This window comes from Plectropomus leopardus, chromosome 13 (genome assembly GCF_026936395.1).
Source record: "Plectropomus leopardus strain MGB_pleo_1.0 chromosome 13, ASM2693639v1, whole genome shotgun sequence".
Taxonomy (NCBI): Eukaryota; Metazoa; Chordata; class Actinopteri; order Perciformes; family Serranidae; genus Plectropomus; species Plectropomus leopardus.
This window is the reverse complement of record NC_142188.1, coordinates 25,212,075-25,239,804: the sequence shown is the minus strand read 5'-3', so window position 1 is coordinate 25,239,804 and position 27,730 is coordinate 25,212,075. Positions and strand designations below refer to the sequence as shown.

Sequence of the window (27,730 nt, the reverse complement as noted above, 5' to 3'; positions counted from 1 at the left end):
TGTTTGACCAAAAATTAATTATCAACTGTTTTGCTGTTTTGTTTTTGTTGTTGTTGCATGTATTACTAATTGACTTATTGTTTTAGCATTAGATATAAAGATAACCCCCAGGGATGATGTTTTTCTGTAAGCCCACATGAAGTTGGCAATGCCCTGGTTCCCTCATCAAAAAGCCTATGGGATTTTTCAATTAAATTTTGGATAACTGCAGAGAATAGGTTCTGTGGCAAACAAACATTTGTTTCACTTACACATTTTGTTCAGCAAGATAATCTTCACAACCAAACATCAGTTTTATCCATTTTGAAACCTAAATGCAATCACCAGAAGTATATAGCTAACTTTAGGTTATCAACAAACCACACTACGCTCTCATGATTTAATAGCGCCGCCACAACAAGGCCGTAAAGATGTGTTTGGTGCAGCTCAGCGTAATGATGTTCAGTACTCTCCTTTAGTCACTGCCTTTTTTAAGACACACAAAAACTTCAAGGTCCATGAGTAAAAAAAATGTTAAAATCCATTGACTTCGAGCAAAGGGAACCAGAGGTGCTGAAATGCTAACGTATTTCTGTGGTTTAAGGACTCATTTCTGGGATACTCTATAAGAGGCCCAGTTGTAACTAATGACATTAAAAAAGACCGTTTCACTTTGGTGAGCCCGTTTCAGAGGCCTGGAACTGTGCATGTTGGCTTACTTGCCTTCTGTATCGATGCACCTGAATGGAATTCAGCCACAATTCATGTTAGTAGTCATGTCTTTGTGATTGACAAGTCAAAAATGTTTGCCATGAAAATGACTAATTGAGCATAGTTACAAAAAGAGCAAACATGCAAACATGACCATTACTGGACAAGTAATGGAACCAAAAAGGAACCACATTAAATTGAGTAATCCTGTACCTCAAAATGACGTAACAATCTGTGTTGTGCAATTATATGCACGTAATCCAAAGTATATCCGAGAAGAACAAATGGGCATTTGCTTCACTCTCCACATGCATCAAAAAATTAAACTGAGCTCATCCTTGAAACCAGTTTGAGACCAGTCTACTATGAGTCTTCCCACTCCACCCACCACTCAGTTTCTGTGATGGTTGACATAGTGTAGGCAACATTTCCAAAAATCTTTATCTGCACACTGTGTCAAATAGTGTTCATGTTGCCAAGAGCCTACATAAAGACACCTCAGTTTCCACGACAACAGTCTGGGATACATAAAAAAGAGAAATACAGCAGAGTACACAGTACCAGCGCTTCAAAGTAACACGAAAACAAATGACAACTCTTGCACCACAATAAAGCTTGGTGTTTGTTTAAAGTCTTGATAAAAAATGGCCACATCTGAAGCAAAACAACTGCTGAGCTCATCCCCAATTAATCAACTTTGATGCCAACTTCATTATAGCAATAATTATGTGCTTGAGTTGCACTACTACTGCACTAAACTCAGTAGATGGTAAAGGAGGCAATTATGGAGCAAGTTCTTTAATGTCAACTGTTTGTGTGTCAGATCTAACAAACAAAACTGAATGTAAGATAAGTCATCACTGGATGAGGCTGGATGCTAGTGTCAAAAGTGTACAGTGCCATAATGCATGCACAGACAGTCCCCAGCTCCTCTCTTCTGTTTGAGTGCTCTTTGAATGTCCTCTGATCCTGTCTCCCTGGGGTTTAGTCAGCTGTTGGCACCTACAGGCCCGCTGCTGCTCACCACCGCATGGCAGCCGCCTGCAAGCAAAGCCCTGCTTCACAGTGACACAGGGAACAGCCTGTCCACTGAGGACTACTGATGGAGAACTACTTCCAACAGTTCTGGGCCTGCCCGTCTGTATGTGAGTGCATGAATGACTGTGTCAGTTTATCTGGAGATCTGAGTGCGTGTCGGGCCCTATGTGTGTGTGTGATGGTTGGGATGGGCATGCATGGTCATAAATAGAATTGTCATTTGCTCAAGTCTATTTAAAGCAAATTGCCTGTCATGAATGTTCAGACTCTCTTGCATCAAGCGAGTCAGTCTGTGCCACAATGGTTTTTGTCTTTTATAAAGAATGAAATTAGAGGTCTCCAAACATACTGTACAATACTGTGCAAAAGTCTTAGGCCACCACAGATTTGTTGTGTAAACAAAGTTGTAATGGTGATTTGTGTATTTCTCAATCTCATTATTAAGAATCAAACATAGAATACAGAGAATGTGTACAGTGCACTAAAAGACACAAAAAAAGTCTGAAGAAAATGTTTTTTTCAGACTGAAGTCAATATTTAGTGTGGCACATGGAATCATACAGTCATAAGAAAAGGTAGCTCAAACAATCGCACGTCTTGAATGCAACCTGGTGTAAATAAACCTGCAGATTAGTATAGTAAATCTCATATTGTCTGCCAAAGACAGTTCAGGACATGCTTAGTGGTTAGGGAAGTTACACTTAATACTCGCAACGTTAGTTTTTATTCCGAAATATTTGCGTTCTTAATACTGTATACATATTTCTGGTATGCTCTGGTTGATTTTTAGTAAAATGACTACTGAGAAATAAATATTTATGATCATCATAACTTGCTAAAATAAAGTTTAAGATGGCCTAAGACTTTGGCACAGTAAGGTAGGAACCACTGTTTACCAACTGATGTTATGATTGTACAGTTTTTATTAAAGTGCAACGTCAATTTCATTCATCAATGAATGCATTCACATCACAATATATTACAGGCCTACTGCGGTAGCTACAGGCCAAACAACACTCAAGTGACACTCAAATGTTAGCTGGATGAGATCCAAAGGCAGTCGTCTGACTCACCTTTTTCATAATACCAGTCTTCCTCTTGCTGAAAGTGGTGTAACGTCTCAACTTGTTGTCAATAAATTCCATCTTTATCTTTACGCGCCCACGTGTTTTCTTCCCCGGCTTTGCCCCGGCGACCCCTCCGGGCACCATGCCGTAAGCTCCGGGAGGCATGCCCACCTCCTGCCCCGTCACCACAGCCTCCATCTCCCCTCTCTCCCGCTTCACCCCTCTCCTGCTGTCCCCGAGTGAACCCACTGGGTCATCATCATCTCCGGAGTCCGAGTCATTATCCGAGCCGCTGCACAGAGGAGCTCCCTCTCTGTCCGGGTCGAACCTGGCTCCGTGAGGCAACACAACTCCCGGGTTCAACCCCACCATGTTGCCCTGTACGGCGGTTTGTAGCGGGGTCACCCCAGTCCCGTTCCCCGGTCTGGCACCTCTCGGACCGCCTGGACCGTTAGCCCCCAGCATCCCGATGGCGTCTCTGTCCCCCTGTCGCCCGGCAGCACCGGTACTCTCGCTGACCCCCGGTAAAGCTTGTCCTGCTCTGACCAAAACGGGACGGATCCCCACAACACCCGAGCCGTGTCCTGCAGTACCTCTGCCTGAAGCTGATCCGTTTCCAGATGGTGCCGATCCAACCCGGCTCGGTAACATTATATTTACTGAACCGAGTCTCTGAACACCAGCCGACAGAGCTGGAGCGCGTTGTCTCGTAAATGGCTGATCCAACGCATACACGCCTGTGTCACAAAATGTAAACAAACCAGATCGGTTGGTGGTTTGGAGACTCCAGGAAATTACCGAGACAAACTTTCGAAAGTGATGCTGCCCCCAAGACCCTTCAACCCCGGCTCAGTTTGGATCACCCTCCTCCTCTATTTCCAAAACTCTGAGCACTTTCTCAAAAAGGAAAACACGGAGAGCGCCATCGATGTCAATCCGCCATGTCAAGTAGTCCGCGTTGTGAAGCGAAAATAACGCTAATGTAGACCTCGATGCGTCCAAATGGTCAATTTTACCCCACCAATACAGTAATGTTTATCTCCTCGTGCTTTAGATAAATATATAAACATGTAGTTTTTGAACAGCGTTTACGACAGCGGAGTAATATCACAACCCAGGAACTACTTCCCTCCTTATAAAGAGATACAATGTTTCCTTATTTGGTGCTGTCTCTCCTTATTTGGTGAGTCACAGCGTCGCCTATCGATTGGCTGAAGATTATCTGAGTAGCGCTGTGATTGGTCAACAAGCCATACTCATTGGAATAAATACCAAAATGGTTGCGCTACCGACAACGTCACCGTGGACAGGCAGAGGCACCAAAATAACAAAGAATCCAACTTTTTATTCCCTACAGGTTGCGCTGTCACACTATAAAACATGTTTTCCCAGGGTTAAATGCCAAAATATCTCTTTGTTGATCTGTGTTGGCCAAAACGAAATAAAATGATTCTGTCAGAGGAGTTGTTTTGGAGTTCAGATGAGGGTACAGTGGTTTGGTGTATACATGAGTATGGTTGAATTCAACCTAAGGTCTCAAACTATTATAACAATCACCTATATACAGTACTCTGCAAAAGTCTTTGGTCACCAAAGGTGTTGTTTTAGCAAAGTTGTAATGAGGGCATACATTTATTTCTCAGTCTATTTTATTAAGATATAAAGAACACAGAGAACATGTACAGTGCATTAAAACACCCAAAAAGTCAGAACAAACTGGCTTCTTCAGACTGAAGTCAATATTTAGTGTAACTCATGGAATCGTACAACCATAACAAAAGGTTGCTCAGACAATCAATACTGAGCTTTGGACATGTTGAACACAACTTGGTGTAAATACACCTGGTGATAAGTGAATCTTAAATTGACTGCCAATCAGAGGACATGCTAAGTGGAAAGGGAGGTTGCACTAAATACTAAATAATAGACTGCTGAGAAATAAATATGCATAAACAATGTAACCTTGCTAAAATAACAAAGTTTGAGGTGGCCCAATACTTTTGCACAGTAATGTAGGTTAATATTTTATATTTGTTTGTGTTCTGTAATCTTTACTCTAAATAGATGATGGAATTAACTTCTATCACACTTTTTTCCTGCCTTACAGGAACTCGAGAGGGACACACTATATAGAACAGTCTGACATATTACCTTGCAAGCAAGGTCTGCATCACACTTTGTCAAAAATTTCAACACCACTACTCACTTAGAAATTAGTTAGAAATTACTTTTTTTTTTTTTTTTTTTAAAAAGCATCACAAACCTGTTGTGACCTTGCATAGATTTCACAACAGGCCTTTTCTTTCACAGAGCAAGAAAAGCACACATGTTTCTTATAAAATTAATGATGTTTGTGCTCTAATAAAGTCTCCCAGATAGCCATAACAGTAAGCCAGCATGCACAATACAAGGACACTGGAACTGAAACACCTAAATTGAATTCAGCCACATTCATTTTACTATGCACACCTGTGTTTTAACTATTTTCAAATGCCCTCAGTGATAAAGTCCTATCACAGGAAACTCTTTCAAACCTCAGTGTAGGCCTTCCTGTGTGAGTGTTTGAAATTATGCAGTTAACCCCACCCACCTTTTTTAGACTTTTATTTAAATTTATGAGCTTCTTAAGGTGTAAATACACTTGGGGAAAAATTGTCATGACAGCAGGAACCTCATTGAGACTCATTTTTATCAATAAGTAGCCTATGCAAAATTTAGCACTAAATGACAAGAATATGTCCAACAAACTGAATCTTTTAAAGAGGTTATATAACTGTAATCGCATAATAAATTGGCTTTGAGGATATGGGAAAGTCACAGTGAACTTTTGAAGTTGCCTTTGGGCATCAAATTTAAATTAAAAATAATGCCATATTTATCACATCTCAAAGAAGAACTTTGCTTATAATCTAAAACAACATGAACTTGTATGGGAATCCTCTTTTGCAGCTATAAAAGGCCATGTTAGCATATTCAACTCTAAACATAAATATATGGAAAAAAAAATATTTGGCAGGCTTTAATAGTACATACAGAAGATAAACACCTCCCTCTAGTGGACAAGAAGAGAACCGGTTGGGTTAGCAGTAAGAAAGACTGTGACAGTAGAAGCCTTTTTACGGGACGTTGTGTATTTTTTTAATATTACAGCCAATAAAATATAAAATGCATATCGTTTTTATCTTTATTACTTCAGACCCCATTCATAAGACACTCCATATGTTCTCAGATTGATTTTGTACTTAGAGGCAGCTGTTATTTACACACAGTCTGCAAATCAACTTGCAGAGACTTGTTTTAGGTGGGTAATCTTGAGTAAACATTTCAACACCATTTTTTATTTTTTACTGAACATTAAATTTTATCATAATGCAGCTAGAAGCAGGAGCTGTCATGGGAACTTGTCAACTGACATACAAGTGACAACACTTTACATAAAAGAAGCAAACAATCCAGTTAATACATTTTGCCATTACTCACCAGGCTACCATAGAATTATATTTTACTTTATATTATGTTGTATGATTTTATATTAGCTGCAAACCTGTTTTTGCCTGGATTCCAGTTTGATTTATTCACTGGAACTGATGCGTTGGTTATTTTTGTAAACACATTTGCCATTGTAAGGGTAAATGCCAATTGCAGATTTACTTTAGTTTCGCCTTTCCCTTGCTATGTTTGCGGGAGTTTTCATGTTCTGAACACAGAAAACAATGAGAAAAAAAGGAACTTGCAAGCAACATTTGTCAGGGTCCAAGCTAATTGCAAGAATTTACCTTTTCTGATTGACAAGAAAAAAAACGCTTAATGCTCTTTGAAATGATTAATTGTTGTCATCAGTACATGCTGATGTTTTATTGGGGTATGCCTATATACTTTTATATACATGGCGTACTTCACATGACTACATTTGTATTGCATCTCTTTAATCTATACAGAAATCATGCTACTATGTAAAAAGTGTAAAAAGTTATTGCAGAATATGCAAAGATTTAAACAGCCTGTACAGTAGCACAAGCAGGATTTGAACTCATAGGTCCAGGTAACATCGGATAATTTGTACCTTTGCATTAAAAGACAACTGTCTCACCGGTCAACAAATCAGCTGATGATTGCTGCTTTAATGACCCCAATGTTCAGTAGTTAAAGTGTTACATTCGCATTTGTAATGTCTAAATGTTGCTTTTATTTATTGATTTCCTGTGAACACGGAAGTGCTTTTATTTTGAAGAGACAGTTGACAGGCAGGAAACAGATTGACATTGATTAAAAGGAAAACACAGCAGTAACTTCAAGACGGAGACAAAAACAGAGGAAATATGGAGACTAACAGAGAGATTAACAGAATTTAGCTCCAGTCGAGAGGGCAACAAGGTATAAACTGAATTTTGTATCTAACTATCTCATCATTTAGAAAGTGTGTGCGTGTGTGTGTGTGTGTTTTCTTTCCTTAAGGTGCTACCAGAGAGAGTTTAATTGTTTGGTTTTACCTTTTACTTGTTTAATTTGTCGTTATCTCTGACGTTTGTTCATGAAGTTCTTTAAGAGCAAATTAAACTGCTATAGACCATCAGTCCAGGCTTTTTTTTAAATTCTACTGGTGCTACAGTTGTTCACAGCAGCTTCTGACAGGATGGATCATGATTTGAGTGAAGTTATTTTTTACTTGGGTTGAATATATGGGATATTTTTAGATCTGTCTTCGGCAAATTTGTTTGGAAATTAATACAGTAGCACAGGATATGACGGATCAACTTTTAAACCGTTATAGAAACAAGAGATCTATTCAGGTGCAGGTAGTTTTCTGATGACCTGTAACCTCCAACAGGTCTAAGGCCAAAAAACGTCATCAGAAGGAGAAGGCAGAGGAAAGGGTGTCACAAAACTTGAAATATTGATAACAGTTTCACTGTAAACATAGACAGAAAACAACACAGTGATCTGCTGGCTTTTGGTATATAAGCAAATACTATGATTGTTAAATTGTTTCGAAAGTGGAAAATTTGGCAATTTGTGATTTGAACTTTGGGCCTCTGTTCATAAAGCAGGTGACTTTCCTACTGCACCACAATGAAGACAGCTTTCTATACACCCTCTGACAAACTGATGCAGTGCTTTCACATATGCAAAACTGGGATATTTCACAACAGTCAAAGTTTTGGTGATAAAATTCTGAAAAAAAATCTCATATTAATCTCATATTATTCTGCTGGTTTCGGGTGTTTCGTCAAATATTTGGGTGACACTTGGTTAAAAATTAGATGGAATAGAAAATGTTGCACATACAGTACACGTCACAAAAAGCTATTGAATATTACTGAGGGGTCACTGTTAGATTGGTCTGAACGCCATTTTAAAGATGATATGTAGTATTAAAAGAATGTCTGTGTCAATTTTGGTAGCACTTGAATGAAGACCTGTGGGGATTTAGGTGTTAACTGATTCTGCATATTCTTAAAAATACAGAGTGACAGACTTCTGAATTGACCATAGGTCACAGTTAGGCAAATTCTGTCACAATTCAGTGGATGTGTTGAAAAGATTTCAGCTCTGTAGGATGTCTTGACGATTTATTATGATTTTTTGAAGTTTGGAAAGTGAAATGTCTACAAATGGAGATTTATTGTCATAAGTTACACCCATTTTAGGCAATCATCCCCAAATTTTATGCACTGACTGAGTCATGACTCTGGATGATGCAGAGTGAGTTTCGTAGGAGTCCCTGGACATGATTATGAGACACAGTTTTTTTTTGCATTTGTAGTGCCTTCTTATTACAGAATATACCAAGACTGCTTAGCAAAGCTCGGACAAAGCACTCACACATTTGTACCAAGTCTGGTTACAATTACATACGCCATTTATTTTGTTTTATTTTTATTTGTTGTCTGAAAATGATCCTGCCAAAGTTTCAGGGTGATTGGCCAATGGTCTGGGACTAGTTTTTGAAAAGTATAATTTCAGAAAACTGAGAAGATGTCAGGAAGTTTGACAATTTTTAAAATAATAAACCATTGAAGCTGCAGATGATTTGCGTGAATGAACTTCAGCTGAGAAAAGTCTAGAGGAGGAAGAAGAAAAAAATCTGTGCAAATAAAAAGTCAAAGTACAGCATGTTGAAATGTTGAAGTAAAAAAAAAAATCATAATATAGCGTGATGCAAAAAGACAAAGTATAGAATGTACAAAAAACTGAAAAAAGTCAGTATAGATCAAAAAGACTGAAAAAAGTTGTTATAATATGTTGAAAAACTGAAAACAATCTGTATAGTATGTTAAATAGTCATGGTATAGTATGTCAAAAAATGAAAAGATAGTCATAGTATATTGAAAAACTGAAAAAAGCCATTGTATAGTATGTCAGAAAAAATAAATAAAAATCATTGTATAGTATGCTGAGTCATAAAAGTCATAAGATAGAAAAAAGTAGTATGTTGAAAACAATGGAAAAAAAGTCAGTTAACCATGTTGAAAAAACAATCAAAAAATGTAATAGTATAGTATGTCACAAAAAATTATAGAAAATTGAAAAATAATTAGTCATAGTATAGCATGTAAAAAAATGAACAAAAAATGTCATAATATAGCATGTTGGAAAAACTTTTAAAAAGTGATAGTATAGTATATAGAAAAAAAGCTGAAAAAAGTCATACTCTAATATGTCAAAATAAAGAAAAACATGTCATTAAATACCAAGTTTAAAAAATAAAAAAATAACCATACTCATAGTGTAGTTTGTTGAAAAAAGGTGAAAAAAATTTAAAAAAATGAGTCATGGTATATTATTTTTAGAAAACTCATAGTATAAAAAACACTATAACATGTTGACAAAAGTCATATCATAGTATGTTGAAAAAAAGTAAAAAATGTCATAGTATAGTGTGTCAATGAAACTGGAAATAAAGTCATAGTCCTAGTTATGCCAGTCAAAAAAAATGAACGAAAGTTATAGTATAAACTGTCGCCAAAACGTAGAAAAACTTTTAAAAAATTAATAGAATATTGAGAAAAAATGAAAAAAAAAGTCATAGTATAGCATACCCCCCCCCCCAAAAAAACTACCTAAAACTAAAGCCACAACATAATATGTTGTGGCTTTAAAAAAGCAGGTTAGGTGAAAACTCTGAATATGTTAACCCTGAGATGAGGGAAACTCAATGTTATCCGTTCCAGAAGGAGAGTTAAGTCAAACTCTGAGTCAGTCACCATGGCAACTGACTCTGTGAACATAACCTGACATCGATATCAAAGCAGAATTATTACACAGTGCCTCATTCCCTGATGAATATTTGTTAAAATGGCACAGTTTTTCATTACACTCAGTCATTTGTCTTAATAACATTCTCCAGCTTTACATATCCAATCTCACACACCGTCTTTGTGTTGCTGAGTAAAACTCAAAAAACTCAAATGTTTTTTTTTATAATTAGTATTTATTGAATTTTCTAAATAAAACAAAAAAAAAAACCAACCAAAACTCCAATAATAGATTCAATTTGAAAAGCATCCAAAAGGCTAAAATACAACCATACAATAAAAGACAGTAAACAAAATTAATAATCAAATATCAGTTAGCTAAGTAAAAGTACCATCCCCACATTCGTATGCACCATAATCTAATACACAATCATCATAGTAATTCTTTGATGATTGTCCCATGAAGAAAGGTGTGTGCTTTATGTCAATATCAAATGATCATTTACTCAGCAGGATATTAGGACATATACGTGTTAAAACAGCATTCTGTTGGGGGTTTAAATGACTACATGATGAAATAGCCACTGAATGAATATTTACTTTGTTAAACGTCAAGTATGAATAAAACCAAAGTGAGGTCGACTACCACGAATGATGTTTTTATATTTAATTTTATATTTAATTTTCAGTTGCTTCCAACTGCATTTTCCCTCTATGGGATTGTACCTAAATGAAAATCAAAATTTATTCAATCCACCACTTTTTCACCTGTATGCTATGATTTTAATAAAGTGTGGTTAATGTTAAGGCAGTGGACACGTACATTTGAAATTACGCATTGACACAAATGACACGGGAACCGATTTTCTCCCATGCTGCTTTTCTCTCCTTAGCTGCTGCAACTGTGTTACTTTTCTTTCTAAATATGGGCTCATATTCGCCGTAGGCAGCACGAGGACCTCTGGTTCCAATGGGGCAAAGTACCTTGGTTTCTTTTTCTCAGTGGTTGCCATGGTGAATCGAGGCATCCGGGTTCCATTGATTATGGCTTTTTACTGAGGTCGTGCACGCACTGAGTTTAGGATGAACATACTCAGTCGATAGAACTAATTCAGATCAGCTGCTCTGGAACCGAAAACTCAGAGTTTCCCATCTCGAAGTAAATCAACTCAGAGTTCAGGGTTAGACTCAGAGTTTGTTGATCCTCCTTTCTGGAAGACCTCCCCAGTCATGCATTGATTACTTTTTTTATTGACAAACGATGGTCATATCAGATCATTGCCCTGTACTCTTGGAGCTGTGTCTGAAAGCTCAACCTTCTCCCTCTCGGTCATGGAGAAAGTAGGAATAAATCAGTCACCATAGAAATTAATGTAGATAAAGACATAAGATGGAGTACTATTTTGAAAAGTCTGACAGCATACATTCATGGAAAAATAATCTCTTACAGCTCCTTCAAAAACAAACATAGAAAAACATGCTTGCTAAAGTTGTCTGATATGATTTTAAACCTAGATCAGCAACATTCTATCTCTCCATCTCCAGATTTTTGTAATCAAAGACTGTGTTTACAGACAGAATTGGATCTTATTTCTACTTAAATGACCAAACATATAATTTTGAAATGGAATAGGTTGACTTATGAGCATGGCGAAAGAGCATCTAGAATCCTTGCTCACCAATTACAGCACTCAGAAAACATGCGATTAATATCCCAAATTGGAAACGAATCTGGCCACGTGACTCATGACTTTAGTAAAATCAACAAAACATGTCGTAATTTATATTGTTAACTATTAAGCCGAAGGCTGTCAGAATACAGAACTACTTGATCATTTTTTGATGGAATTTCCATCCCAAACATCAGCAATAAGGCGAGGAAACAACGCCATTAACAAATTTCAGCAACTGGAATTGAAAATGTAATTAAAACAATGCAAGTAGCCAAACATCCAGATGGCCTCCCAGTTGAATTTTACAGAACCTTCAACAAAAATCTCATTCCTTTTCTACAAGAAATGTATGATGATTAATATTTTATGCTGTTTTGAGGTGTTTTCAGCTGTTTTTTGGACATGTCATATTTTGACATTTCTTCCATAGTATAGCCTTGCCTTTTTGGTCATTTTTTCAAGATGCATTTTTATGGTGTTTTTGGCCATTTTAGCAACGTTCTATGCTATGATGTGTCTTGGAACGCTATTTTATATTGTTTTTGAGGTGTTTTAAGTTGTTTTTTGGACATGTCATATTTTGACATTTTTGCCATACTATAGCCTTGCCTTTTTGGTCATTTTTTCAAGATGCATTTTTATGGTGTTTTTGGCCATTTTAGCAACATTCTATGCTATGGTGTGTCTTGGCACGCTATTTTATGCTGTTTTGAGGTGTTTTCAGCTGTTTTTGGGACATGTCATATTTTGACATTTTTGCCTTACTATAGCCTTGCCTTTTTGGTCATTTTTTCAAGATGCATTTTTATGGTGTTTTTGGCCGTTTTAGCAAAATTCTCTGCTATGGTGTGTTTTGGCACGTGATGTTATGCTGTTTTGAGGTGTTTTCAGCTATATTGGGGACATGTCATATTTTGACATTTTTGCCATACTATAGCCTTGCCTTTTTGGTCACTTTTTCAAGATGCATTTTTGAGGTGTTTTTGGTCCTTTTTGCAATATTCTACGCTATGGTGTGTCTTGGCACGCTATTTTATTATGTTTTGAGGTGTTTTCAGTTGTTTTTGGGACATGTCATATTTTGACATTTTTGCCATACTATAGCCTTGCCTTTTTGGTCATTTTTTCAACATGCATTTTTATGGTGCTTTTGGCCGTTTTAGCAAAATTCGATGCTATGGTGTGTCTTGGCACGCTATGTTATGCTATTTTGAGGTGTTTTCAGCTGTTTTTGGGACATGTCATATTTTGACATTTTTGCCATACTATAGCCTTGCCTTTTTGGTCATTTTTTCAAGATGCATTTTTATGGTGTTTTTGGCCGTTTTAGCAAAATTCTCTGCTATGGTGTGTTTTGGCACGTGATGTTATGCTGTTTTGAGGTGTTTTCAGCTATATTGGGGACATGTCATATTTTGACATTTTTGCCTTACTATAGCCTTGCCTTTTTGGTCACTTTTTCAAGATGCATTTTTATGGTGTTTTTGGCCATTTTAGCCACATTCTATGCTATGGTGTGTCTTGGCACGCTATTTTATTATGTTTTGAGGTGTTTTCAGTTGTTTTTGGGACATGTCATATTTTGACATTTTTGCCATACTATAGCCTTGCCTTTTTGGTCATTTTTTCAACATGCATTTTTATGGTGTTTTTGGCCATTTTAGCAACATTATATGCTATGGTGTATCTTGGCACTCTATTTCATGCTGTTTTGAGGTGATTTCAGCTGTTTTTGGGACATGTCATATTTTGACATTTTTGCCATACTATAGTCTTGCCTTTTTGGTCATTTTTTCAAGATGCATTTTTGTGGTGTTTTTGGCCATTTTTGCAATATTCTCTGCTATGGTGTGTCTTGGCACGCTATTTCATGCTGTTTTGAGGTGTTTTCAGTTGTTTTTTGGACATGTCATATGTTGATATTTTTGCCATACTATAGCCTTGCCTTTTTGGTCATTTTTTCAGCATGCATTTTTATGGTGTTTTTGGCTGTTTTAGCAATATTCTATGCTATGGTGTGTCTTGGCACGCTATTTTATGCTGTTTTGAGGTGTTTTCAGCTGTTTTTGGGACATGTCATATTTTGACATTTTTGCCTTGCCTTTGTGGTCATTTTTTCAAGATGCATTTTTATGGTGTTTTTGGCTGTTTTAGCAAAATTCTCTGCTATGGTGTGTTTTGGCACGCGATGTTGTGTTGTTTTGAGGTGTTTTGAGCTGTTTTTGGGACATGTCCAATTTTGACATTTTTGCCATACTATAGCCTTGCCTTTTTGGTCATTTTTTCAAGATGCATTTTTATGGTGTTTTTGGCCATTTTAGCCGCATTCTATGCTATGGTGTATCTTGGCACGCTATTTTATTATGTTTTGAGGTGTTTTCAGCTGTTTTTGGGACATGTCATATTTTGACATTTTTGCCATACTATAGCCTTGCCTTTTTGGTCATTTTTTCAACATGCATTTTTATGGTGTTTTTGGCCATTTTTGCAATATTCTATGCTATGGTGTGTCTTGGCACGCTATTTCATGCTGTTTTGAGGTGTTTTCAGTTGGTTTTTGGACATGTCATATATTGATAGTTTTGCCTTACTATAGCCTTGCCTTTTTGGTCATTTTTTCAGCATGCATTTTTGTGATGTTTTTGGCCATTTTAGCAACATTATATGCTATGGTGTATCTTGGCACGCTATTTCATGCTGTTTTGAGGTGTTTTCAGCTGTTTTTGGGACATGTCATATTTTGACATTTTTGCCATACTATAGCCTTTCCTTTTTGGTCATTTTTTCAAGATGCATTTTTATGGTGTTTTTGGCCATTTTAGCAACATTATATGCTATGGTGTATCTTGGCACTCTATTTCATGCTGTTTTGAGGTGATTTCAGCTGTTTTTGGGACATGTCATATTTTGACATTTTCTTCCATACTATAGCCTTGCCTTTTTGGTCATTTTTTCAGCATGCATTTTTATGGTGTTTTTGGCCGTTTTAGCAATGTTCTATGCTATGGTGTGTCTTGGCACGCTATTTTATGCTGTTTTGAGGTGTTTTCAGCTGTTTTTGGGACATGTCATATTTTGACATTTTTGCCTTACTATAGCCTTGCCTTTTTGGTCATTTTTTCAAGATGCATTTTTATGGTGTTTTTGGCCATTTTAGCCGCATTCTATGCTATGGTGTGTCTTGGCACGCTATTTCATGCTGTTTTGAGGTGTTTTCAGCTGTTTTGGGACATGTCATATTTTGACATTTTTGCCTTACTATAGCCTTGCCTTTTTGGTCATTTTTTCAAGATGCATTTTTATGGTGTTTTTGGCCATTTTTGCAATATTCTATGCTATGGTGTGTCTTGGCACGCTATTTTATGCTGTTTTGAGGTGTTTTCAGTTGTTTTTGGGACATGTCATATTTTGACATTTTTGCCTTGCCTTTGTGGTCATTTTTTCAAGATGCATTTTTATGGTGTTTTTGGCCATTTTAGCCGCATTCTATGCTATGGTGTGTCTTGGCACGCAGTCTTATGCTGTTTTGAGGTGTTTTGAGCTGTTTTTGGGACATGTCATATTTTGACATTTTTGCCATACTATAGCCTTGCCTTTTTGGTCATTTTTTCAAGATGCATTTTTATGGTGTTTTTGGCCATTTTAGCCGCATTCTATGCTATGGTGTATCTTGGCACACTATTTTATTATGTTTTGAGGTGTTTTCAGCTGTTTTTGGGACATGTCATATTTTGACATTTTTGCCATACTATAGCCTTGCCTTTTTGGTCATTTTTTCAAGATGCATTTTTATGGTGTTTTTGGCCATTTTTGCAATATTCTATGCTATGGTGTGTCTTGGCACGCTATTTCATGCTGTTTTGAGGTGTTTTCAGTTGGTTTTTGGACATGTCAAATATTGATAGTTTTGCCATACTATAGCCTTGCCTTTTTGGTCATTTTTTCAGCATGCATTTTTATGGTGTTTTTGGCTGTTTTAGCAATATTCTATGCTATGGTGTGTCTTGGCATGCTATTTTATGCTGTTTTGAGGTGTTTTCAGTTGTTTTTGGGACATGTCATATTTTGACATTTTTGCCATACTATAGCCTTGCCTTTTTGGTCATTTTTTCAAGATGCATTTTTATGGTGTTTTTGGCCGTTTTAGCAAAATTCTCTGCTATGGTGTGTCTTGGCACACGATGTTATGTTGTTTTGAGGTGTTTTCAGCTGTATTGGGTACATGTCATATTTTGACATTTTCTGCCATACTATAGCCTTGCCTTTTTGGTCATTTTTTCAAGATGCATTTTTGTGATGTTTTTGGCCATTTTAGCAACATTATATGCTATGGTGTATCTTGGCACGCTATTTCATGCTGTTTTGAGGTGATTTCAGCTGTTTTTGGGACATGTCATATTTTGACATTTTTGCCTTACTATAGCCTTTCCTTTTTGGTCATTTTTTCAACATGCATTTTTATGGTGTTTTTGGCCATTTTAGCAACACTCTATGCTATGGTGTGTCTTGGCACGCTATTTTATATTGTTTTGAGGTGTTTTCAGTTGTTTTTTGGACATGTCATATTTTGACATTTTTGCCATACTGTAGCCTTGCCTTTTTGGTCACTTTTTCAAGATGCATTTTTATGGTGTTTTTGGCCGTTTTAGCAAAATTCTCTGCTATGGTGTGTTTTGGCATGCGATGTTATGCTGTTTTGAGGTGTTTTCAGCTATATTGGGGACATGTCATATTTTGACATTTTCTGCCATACTATAGCCTTGCCTTTTTGGTCATTTTTTCAGCATGCATTTTTATGGTGTTTTTGGCCGTTTTAGCAATGTTCTATGCTATGGTGTGTCTTGGCACGCTATTTTATGCTGTTTTGAGGTGTTTTCAGCTGTTTTTGGGACATGTCATATTTTGACATTTTTGCCTTGCCTTTGTGGTCATTTTTTCAAGATGCATTTTTATGGTGTTTTTGGCCATTTTAGCCGCATTCTATGCTATGGTGTGTCTTGGCACGCTATTTTATTATGTTTTGAAGTGTTTTCAGCTGTTTTGGGACATGTCATATTTTGACATTTTTGCCTTACTATAGCCTTGCCTTTTTGGTCATTTTTTCAAGATGCATTTTTATGGTGTTTTTGGCCATTTTTGCAATATTCTATGCTATGGTGTGTCTTGGCACGCTATTTCATGCTGTTTTGAGGTGTTTTCAGTTGGTTTTTGGACATGTCATATATTGATAGTTTTGCCATACTATAGCCTTGCCTTTTTGGTCATTTTTTCAGCATGCATTTTTATGGTGTTTTTGGCTGTTTTAGCAATATTCTATGCTATGGTGTGTCTTGGCACGCTATTTTATGCTGTTTTGAGGTGTTTTCAGTTGTTTTTGGGACATGTCATATTTTGACATTTTTGCCATACTGTAGCCTTTCCTTTTTGGTCATTTTTTCAACTTGCATTTTTGTGGTGTTTTTGGCCATTTTAGCAACATTATATGCTATGGTGTATCTTGGCACTCTATTTCATGCTGTTTTGAGGTGATTTCAGCTGTTTTTGGGACATGTCCAATTTTGACATTTTTGCCATACTATAGCCTTGCCTTTTTGGTCATTTTTTGAAGATGCATTTTTGTGGTGTTTTTGGCCGTTTTAGCAACATTCTATGCTATGGTGTGTCTTGGTACGCTATTTTATGCTGTTTCGAGGCGTTTTCAGTTCTTTTTGGGACATGCCCAATTTTGACATTTTTGCCATACTATAGCCTTGCCTTTTTGGTCATTTTTTCAACATGCATTTTTATGGTGTTTTTGGCCGTTTTAGCAAAATTCTCTGCTATGGTGTGTTTTGGCATGCGATGTTATGCTGTTTTGAGGTGTTTTCAGCTATATTGGGGACATGTCATATTTTGACATTTTCTGCCATACTATAGCCTTGCCTTTTTGGTCATTTTTTTCAGCATGCATTTTTATGGTGTTTTTGGCCATTTTAGCCGCACTCTATGCTATGGTGTGTCTTGGCACGCAATTTTATTATGTTTTGAGGTGTTTTCAGCTGTTTTTGGGACATGTCATATTTTGACATTTTTGCCATACTATAGCCTTGCCTTTTTGGTCATTTTTTCAACATGCATTTTTATGGTGTTTTTGGCCATTTTAGCCACATTCTATGCTATGGTGTGTCTTGGCACGCTATTTTATATTGTTTTGAGGTGTTTTCAGTTGTTTTTTGGACATGTCATATTTTGACATTTTTGCCATACTGTAGCCTTTCCTTTTTGGTCATTTTTTCAACTTGCATTTTTATAGTGTTTTTGGCCATTTTAGCAACATTATATGCTATGGTGTGTCTTGGCACGCAGTCTTATGCTGTTTTGAGGTGACTTCAGCTGTTTTTGGGACATGTCATATTTTGACATTTTTGCCATACTATAGCCTTGCCTTTTTGGTCATTTTTTCAGCATGCATTTTTATGGTGTTTTTGGCCGTTTTAGCAAAATTCTCTGCTATGGTGTGTTTTGGCACGCAATGTTATGCTGTTTTGAGGTGTTTTCAGCTGTATTGGGGACATGTCATATTTTGACATTTTTGCCATACTATAGCCTTGCCTTTTTGGTCATTTTTTCAAGATACATTTTCATGGTGTTTTTGGCCATTTTAGCCACATTCTATGCTATGGTGTGTCTTGGCACAATTTTTTATTATGTTTTGAGGTGTTTTCAGCTGTTTTTGGGACATGTCATATTTTGACATTTTTGCCATACTATAGCCTTGCCTTTTTGGTCATTTTTTCAACTTGCATTTTTATGGTGTTTTTGGCCATTTTAGCAACATTATATGCTATGGTGTATCTTGGCACTCTATTTCATGCTGTTTTGAGGTGATTTCAGCTGTTTTTGGGACATGTCATATTTTGACATTTTTGCCATACTATAGCCTTGCCTTTTTGGTCATTTTTTCAAGATGCATTTTTGTGGTGTTTTTGGTCATTTTTGCAATATTCTACGCTATGGTGTGTCTTGGCACGCAATGTTATGCTGTTTTGAGGTTGTTTTCAGCTGTTTTTGGGACATGTCATATTTTGACATTTTTGCCTTACTATAGCCTTGCCTTTTTGGTCACTTTTTCAAGATGCATTTTTATGGTGTTTTTGGCCATTTTAGCCACATTCTATGCTATGGTGTGTCTTGGCACGCAGTGTTATGCTGTTTTGAGGTGTTTTCAGCTGTTTTTTGGACATGTCATATTTTGACATTTTCTTCCATACTATAGCCTTGCCTTTTTGGTCATTCTTTCAACATGCATTTTTTATGGTGTTTTTGGCCATTTTAGCCGCATTCTATGCTATGGTGTGTCTTGGCACGCAGTCTTATGCTGTTTTGAGGTGATTTCAGCTGTTTTTGGGACATGTCATATCTTGACATTTTTGCCATACTATAGCCTTGCCTTTTTGGTCATTTTTTCAAGATGCATTTTTATGGTGTTTTTGGCCATTTTAGCCGCATTCTATGCTATGGTGTGTCTTGGCACGCAGTCTTATACTGTTTTGAGGTGTTTTCAGTTATTTTTTGGACATATCATATTTTGACATTTTTGCCATACTATAGCCTTGCCTTTTTGGTCATTTTTTCAACATGCATTTTTATGGTGTTTTTGGCCATTTTTGCAATATTGTATGTTATGGTGTGTCTTGGTACGCTATTTTATGCTGTTTTGAGGTGTTTTCAGTTATTTTTTGAACATGTCATATTTTGACATTTTTGCCATACTATAGCCTTGCCTTTTTGGTCATTTTTTCAACATGCATTTTTGTGGTGTTTTTGGCCATTTTTGCAATATTGTATGCTATGGTGTGTCTTGGCACGCTATTTCATGCTGTTTTGAGGTGTTTTCAGCTGTTTTTGGGACATGTCATATATTGATATTTTTGCCATACTATAGCCTTGCGTTTTTGGTCATTTTTTCAAGATGCATTTTTATGGTGTTTTTGGCCATTTTAGAACATTCTATGCTATGATTTGTCTTGGTACGCTATTTTATTCTGTTTTGAGGTGTTTTCAGTTGTTTTTTGGACATGTCATATTTTAACATTTTTGCCATACTATAGCCTTGCCTTTTTGGTCATTTTTTCAGCATGCATTTTTATGGTGTTTTTGGCTGTTTTAGCAAAATTCTCTGCTATGGTGTGTTTTGGCACGCGATGTTGTGTTGTTTTGAGGTGTTTTGAGCTGTTTTTGGGACATGTCATATTTTGACATTTTTGCCATACTATAGCCTTGCCTTTTTGGTCATTTTTTCAAGATGCATTTTTATAGTGTTTTTGGCTATTTTAGCAACAGTGTATTCTATGGTGCGTCTTGGCACGCTATTTTATTCTGTTTTGAGGTGTTTTCAGCTGTTTTTGGGACACGTCATATTTTGACATTTTTGCCTTACTATAGCCTTGCCTTTTTGGTCACTTTTTCAACTTGCATTTTTATGGTTTTTTTGGCCATTTTAGCAACATTATATGCTATAGTGTATCTTGGCACTCTATTTCATGCTGTTTTGAGGTGATTTCAGTTGGTTTTTGGGGACATGTCATATTTTGACATTTTGCCATACTATAGCCTTGCCTTTTTGGTCATTTTTTCAGCATGCATTTTTGTGATGTTTTTGGCCATTTTAGCAACATTATATGCTATGGTGTATCTTGGCACGCTATTTCATGCTGTTTTGAGGTGTTTTCAGCTGTTTTTGGGACATGTCATATTTTGACATTTTTGCCATACTATAGCCTTGCCTTTTTGGTCATTTTTTCAAGATGCATTTTTATGGTGTTTTTGGCCATTTTAGCAACATTCTATGCTATGGTGTGTCTTGGCACGCTATTTTATGCTGTTTTGAGGTGTTTTCAGCTGTTTTTGGGACATGTCATATTTTGACATTTTTGCCATACTATAGCCTTGCCTTTTTGGTCATTTTTTCAAGATGCATTTTTATGGTGTTTTTGGCTGTTTCAGCAATATTCTATGCTATGGTGTGTCTTGGCACGCTATTTTATGCTGTTTTGAGGTGTTTTCAGCTGTTTTTGGGACATGTCATATTTTGACATTTTTGCCATACTATAGCCTTGCCTTTTTGGTCATTTTTTCAACATGCATTTTTATGGTGCTTTTGGCCATTTTAGTCGTATTCTATGCCATGGTGTGTCTTGGCACGCAGTGTTATGCTGTTTTGAGGTGTTTTCAGCTGTTTTTGGGACATGTCATATTTTGACATTTTTGCCATACTATAGCCTTGCCTTTTTGGTCATTTTTTCAAGATGCATTTTTATGGTGCTTTTGGCCGTTTTAGCAAAATTCTATGCTATGGTGTGTCTTGGCACGCTATTTTATGCTGTTTTGAGGTGTTTTCAGTTGTTTTTTGGACATGTCATATTTTGACATTTTTGCCATACTATAGCCTTGCCTTTTTGGTCATTTTTTCAAGATGCATTTTTATGGTGTTTTTGGCCATTTTAGCAACATTCTATGCTATGATTTGTCTTGGTATGCTATTTTATATTGTTTTGAGGTGTTTTCAGTTGTTTTTGGGACATGTCATATTTTGACATTTTTGCCATACTATAGCCTTGCCTTTTTGGTCATTTTTTCAAGATGCATTTTATGGTGTTTTTGGCCATTTTAGCCGCATTCTATGCTATGGTGTATCTTGGCACTCTATTTCATGCTGTTTTGAGGTGTTTTCAGTTGGTTTTTGGACATGTCATATTTTGACATTTTTGCCATACTATAGCCTTGCCTTTTTGGTCATTTTTTCAGCATGCATTTTTATGGTGTTTTTGGCCGTTTTAGCAATATTGTATGCTATGGTGTGTCTTGGCACGCTATTTTATGCTGTTTTGAGGTGTTTTCAGCTGTTTTTGGGACATGTCATATTTTGACATTTTTGCCATACTATAGCCTTGCCTTTTTGGTCATTTTTTCAACATGTATTTTTGTGGTGTTTTGGCCGTTTTAGCAAAATTCTATGCCATGGTGTGTCTTGGCATGCTGTGTTATACTGTTTTGAGGTATTTTCAGCTGTTTTTGGGACATGTCATATTTTGACATTTTCTGCCATACTATAGCCTTGCCTTTTTGGTCATTTTTTCATCATGCATTTTTGTGGTGTTTTTGGCCATTTTAGCAACATTCTATGCAATGGTGTATCTTGGCATGCTATTTCATGCTGTTTTGAGGTGATTTCAGCTGTTTTTTGGGACATGTCATATTTTGACATTTTTGCCATACTATAGCCTTGCCTTTTTGGTCATTTTTTCAACATGCATTTTTATGGTGTTTTTGGCCATTTTAGCAACATTCTATGCTATGGTGTGTCTTGGCACGCTGTGTTATACTGTTTTGAGGTATTTTCAGTTCTTTTTGGGACATGTCAAATTTTGACATTTTTGCCATACTATAGCCTTACCTTTTGGTCATTTTTTCAACATGCATTTTTATGGTGTTTTTGGCCGTTTTAGCAATGTTCTATGCTATGGTGTGTCTTGGCACGCTATTTCATGCTGTTTTGAGGTGTTTTCAGTTGTTTTTGGGACATGTCATATATTGATATTTTTGCCATACTATAGCCTTGCCTTTTTGGTCATTTTTTTAGCATGCATTTTTATGGTGTTTTTGGCCATTTTAGCAACATTCTATGCTATGGTGTGTCTTGCACGCTATTTTATGCTGTTTTGAGGTGTTTTCAGCTGTTTTTGGGACATGTCATATTTTGACATTTTTGCCATACTATAGCCTTGCCTTTTTGGTCATTTTTTCAAGATGCATTTTTATGGTGTTTTTGGCCATTTTAGCAACATTCTATGCTATGGTGTGCCTTGGCACGCTATTTTATTCTGTTTTGAGGTGTTTTCAGCTGTTTTGGGGACATGTCATATATTGATGTTTTTGACATACTATAGCCTTGCCTTTTTGGTCATTTTTTCAAGATGCATTTTTGTGATGTTTTTGGCCATTTTAGCAACATTATATGCTATGGTGTGTCTTGGCACGCGATGTTATGCTGTTTTTAGGTGTTTTCAGTTGTTTTTTGGACATGTCATGAATTGATATTTTTGCCATACTATAGCCTTGCCTTTTTGGTCATTTTTTCAGCATGCATTTTTATGGTGTTTTCTGCTGTTTTAGCAATATTCTATGCTATGGTGTGTCTTGGCACGCTATTTTATGCTGTTTTGAGGTGTTTTCAGTTGTTTTTGGGACATGTCCAATTTTGACATTTTTGCCATACTATAGCCTTGCCTTTTTGGTCATTTTTTCAACTTGCATTTTTATGGTGTTTTTGGCCATTTTAGCAATATTCTCTGCTATGGTGTGTTTTGGCACACTATTTCATGCTGTTTTAAGGTGTTTTCAGCTTTTTTTTGAACATGTCATATTTTAAAATTTTTAGTCATTCTATAGCCTTGCCTTTTCAGTCATATTTTTCGAGATGCATTATTATGGTGTTTTTGGCCATTTTTGCAACATTCTATGCTATGGTGTGTCTTGGCACGCTATTTTATGCTGTTTTGAGGTGTTTTCAGCTGTTTTGGGGACATGTCACATTTTGACATTTTTGCCATACTATAGCCTTGCCTTTCTTGTCATTTTTCAACATGTGGTTTTATGGTGTTTTTGGCCGTTTTAGCAAAATTCTCTGCTATGGTGTGTTTTGGCACGCAATGTTATGCTGTTTTGAGTAATTTTCAGCTGTATTGGGGACATGTCATATTTTGACATTTTTGCCATACTATAGCCTTGCGTTTTTGGTCATTTTTTCAATAAGAGATTTTTCCAGTGTTTTAGGCCAATTTAGTAAAATTCTATGCTATGTTGTGTTTTGACATGTTATTTTATGCTGTTTTGAGGTGTTTTCAGCTGTTTTTGGGACATGTCATATTTTGACATTTTTGCCATACTATAGCCTTGCCTTTTTGGTCACTTTTTCAAGATGCATTTTTATGGTGTTTTTGGCCATTTTAGCCACATTCTATGCTATGGTGTGTCTTGGCACGCTATTTTATTATGTTTTGAGGTGTTTTCAGCGGTTTTTGGGACATGTCTTATTTTGACATTTTTGCCATACTATAGCCTTGCCTTTCGGTCATTTTTTCAACATGCATTTTTATGTTGTTTTTGGCTGTTTTTTCAACATTCTATGCTATGGTGTGTCTTGGCACGCTATAATATCCTGTTTTGAGGTGTTTTCAGCTGTTTTTGGGACATGTTTTATTTTGACGTCTTTGCCATACTGTTGCCTTGCCTTTTTGGTCATTTTTTCAAGATGCATTTTTATGGTGCTTTTGGCCGTTTTAGCAAAATTCTATGCTATGGTGTGTCTTGGCACGCTATTTTATGCTGTTTTGAGGTGTTTTCAGCTGTTTTTGGGACATGTCATATTTTGACATTTTTGCCATACTATAGCCTTGCCTTTTTGGTCATTTTTTCAAGATGCATTTTTATGGTGTTTTTGGCCATTTTTGCAATATTGTATGCTATGGTGTGTCTTGGCACGCTATTTTATGCTGTTTTGAGGTGTTTTCAGCTGTTTTTGGGACATGTCATATTTTGACATTTTTGCCATACTATAGCCTTGCCTTTTTGGTCATTTTTTCAACATGCATTTTTATGGTGTTTTTGGCCATTTTTGCAATATTGTATGTTATGGTGTGTCTTGGCACTTATTTTATGCTGTTTTGAGGTGTTTTCAGCTGTTTTGGGACATGTCATATTTTGACATTTTGCCATACTATAGCCTTGCCTTTTGGTCATTTTTCAAGATGCATTTTATGGTGTTTTTGGCCATTTTAGCAACATTCTATGCTATGGTGTGTCTTGGCACTTATTTTATTCTGTTTTGAGGTGTTTTCAGTTGTTTTTTGGACATGTCATATTTTAACATTTTTGCCATACTATAGCCTTGCCTTTTTGGTCATTTTTTCAAGATGCATTTTTTGGTGTTTTTGGCCATTTTAGCAACATTCTATGCTATGGTGTGCCTTGGCACGCTATTTTATTCTGTTTTGAGGTGTTTTCAGCTGTTTTTGGGACATGTCATATTTTGACATTTTTGCCATACTATAGCCTTGCCTTTTTGGTCATTTTTTCACCATGCACTTTTATGGTGTTTTTGGATGTTTTAGCAACATTTTATGCTATGGTGTGTTTTGGCACGCTATTTTATGCTGTTTTGAGGTGTTTTCAGCTGTTTTTGGGACATGTCATATTTTGACATTTTTGCCATACTATAGCCTTGCGTTTTTGGTCATTTTTTCAAGATGCATTTTTATAGTGTTTTTGGCTATTTTAGCAACAGTGTATTCTATGGTGCGTCTTGGCACGCTATTTTATTCTGTTTTGACGTGTTTTCAGCTTTTTTGGGGACATGTCATATTTTGACATTTTTGCCATACTATAGCCTTGCCTTTTTGGTCATTTTTTCAAGATGCATTTTTATGGTTTTTTTGGCCGTTGTAGCAATGTTCTATGCTATGGTGTGTCTTGGCACGCAATGTTATGCTGTTTTGAGGTGTTTTCAGCTGTTTTTGGGACACGTCATATTTTGACATTTTTGCCTTACTATAGCCTTGCCTTTTTGGTCATTTTTTCAACATGCATTTTTATGGTGTTTTTGGACATTTTAGCAACATTCTATGCTATGGTGTGTCTTGGCACTCTATTTTATGCTGTTTTGAGGTGTTTTCAGCTGTTTTTGGGACATGTCATATTTTGACATTTTTGCCATACTATAGCCTTGCCTTTTTGGTCATTTTTTCAAGATGCATTTTTGTGGTGTTTTTGGTCATTTTTGCAATATTCTATGCTATGGTGTGTCTTGGCACGCAGTCTTATGCTGTTTTGAGGTGATTTCAGCTGTTTTTGGGACATGTCATATCTTGACATTTTTGCCATACTATAGCCTTGCCTTTTGGTCATTTTTCAACATGCATTTTATGGTGTTTTTGGCCATTTTTAGCAATATTCTATGCTATGGTGTGTCTTGGCACGCTATTTTATGCTGTTTTGAGGTGTTTTCAGTTGTTTTTGGGACATGTCATATTTTGACATTTTTGCCATACTATAGCCTTGCCTTTTTGGTCATTTTTTCAACATTCATTTTTATGGTGTTTTTGGCCGTTTTAGCAAAATTCTATGCTATGGTGTGTCTTGGCACGCTATTTTATGCTGGTTTGAGGTATTTTCAGCTATTTTTGGACATGTCATATTTTGACATTTTGCCATACTATAGCCTTGCCTTTTTGGTCATTTTTTCAACATGTATTTTTATGGTGTCTTTGGACATTTTAGCAAAACTCTATGCTATGGTGTGTCTTGGCACGCTATTTTATGCTGTTTTGAGGTGTTTTCAGCTGTTTTTGGGACATGTCATATTTTGACATTTTTGCCATACTATAGCCTTGCCTTTTTGGTCATTTTTTCAACATGCATTTTATGGTGGTTTTGGCCGTTTTAGCAACATTCTATGCTATGGTGTGTCTTGGCACGCTATTGCGTGCTGTTTTGAGGTGTTTTCAGCTGTTTTTGGGACATGTCATATTTTGACATTTTTGCCATACTATACCCTTGCCTTTTTGGTCATTTTTTCAGATGCATTTTTGTGGTGTTTTAGGCCAATTTAGTAATATTCTATGCTATGGTGTGTTTTGACATGTTATTTATGCTGTTTTGAGGTGTTTTCAGCTGTTTTTGGGACATGTCATATTTTGACATTTTTGCCATACTGTAGCCTTGCCTTTTTGGTCACTTTTTCAAGATGCATTTTTATGGCGTTTTTGGCCATTTTTAAAAAAAATTCTATGCTATGGTGTGTCTTGGCAAGCTATTTCACGATTTTTTTTAGGTGTTTTCAGCCGTTTTTGGTACATATCATATTTTGACATTTTTGCCATACTATAGCCTTGCTTTCTGGTCATTTTTTCAACATGCATTTTTATGGTGTTTTTGGCCATTTTAGCAACATTCTATGCTATGGTGTGTCTTGGCACGCTATTTTATGCTGTTTTGAGGTGTTTTCAGCTGTTTTTGGGACATGTCATATTTTGACATTTTTGCCATACTATAGCCTTGCCTTTTTGGTCATTTTTTCAACATGCATTTTATGGTGGTTTTGGCCATTTCAGCAACATACGATGCTATGGTGTGTCTTGGCACGCTATTTCATGCTGTTTTGAGGTGTTTTCCGTTGTTTTTGGGACATGTAATATTTTGACATTTTTGCCATACTACAGTCTTGCCTTTTTGGTCATTTTTTCAACATGCATTTTTATGGTGTTTTTGGCCATTTTAGCAACATTGTATGCTATGGTGTGTCTTGGCACGCTATTTTATGCTGTTTTGAGGTGTTTTCAGCTGTTTTTGGGACATGTCATATGTTAATATTTTTTCCATACTATAGCCTTGCCTTTTTGGTCATTTTTTGAAGATGCATTTTTGTGATGTTTTTGGCCGTTTTAGCCACATTCTATGCTATGGTGTGTCTTGGTACGCTATTTTATGCTGTTTCGAGGCGTTTTCAGCTGTTTTTGGGACATGTCATATTTTGACATTTTTGCCATACTATAGCCTTGCCTTTTTGGTCATTTTTTTCAAGATGCCTTTTTGTGGTGTTTTTGGCCGTTTTAGCAAAATTCTATGCTATGGTGTGTCTTGGCACGCTATTTTATTCTGTTTTGAGGTGTTTTCAGCTGTTTTTGGGACATGTCATATTTTGACATTTTTGCCATACTATAGCCTTGCCTTTTTGGTCATTTTTTCAACATGCATTTTTATGGTGTTTTTGGCCGTTTTAGCAAAATTCTATGCTATGGTGTGTCTTGGTACGCTATTTTATGCTGTTTCAAGGTGTTTTCAGCTGTTTTTGGGACATGTCATATTTTGACATTTTTGCCATACTATAGCCTTGCCTTTTTGGTCATTTTTTCAAGATGCATTTTTATGGTGTTTTTGGCCATTTTAGCCACATTCTATGCTACGGTGTGTCTTGGCACGCTATTTTATGCTGTTTCGAGGCGTTTTCAGTTCTTTTTGGGACATGTCA

The 27,730-nt window shown here is 36.3% G+C and overlaps 1 protein-coding gene across 3 annotated transcripts in view; it reads right to left on the bottom strand.

The window, feature by feature from the left end:
- Window positions 1-3,704, bottom strand: part of srfb (serum response factor b) — a 30,137-nt gene extending 26,433 nt beyond the window's left edge. Inside the window, exon 1 of one of the 3 annotated variants that reach the window (XM_088086199.1) lies at window positions 2,802-3,704. In XM_088086199.1, coding sequence (XP_087942325.1) covers window positions 2,802-3,446 — 645 coding nt within the window. In that variant the 5' untranslated portion in view covers window positions 3,447-3,704. The remainder of the gene's footprint in view (window positions 1-2,801) is intronic. The other 2 variants (XM_088086198.1, XM_088086197.1) reach the window with 2 other exon arrangements.
- Between the last annotated feature and the right edge of the window lie 24,026 nt (window positions 3,705-27,730).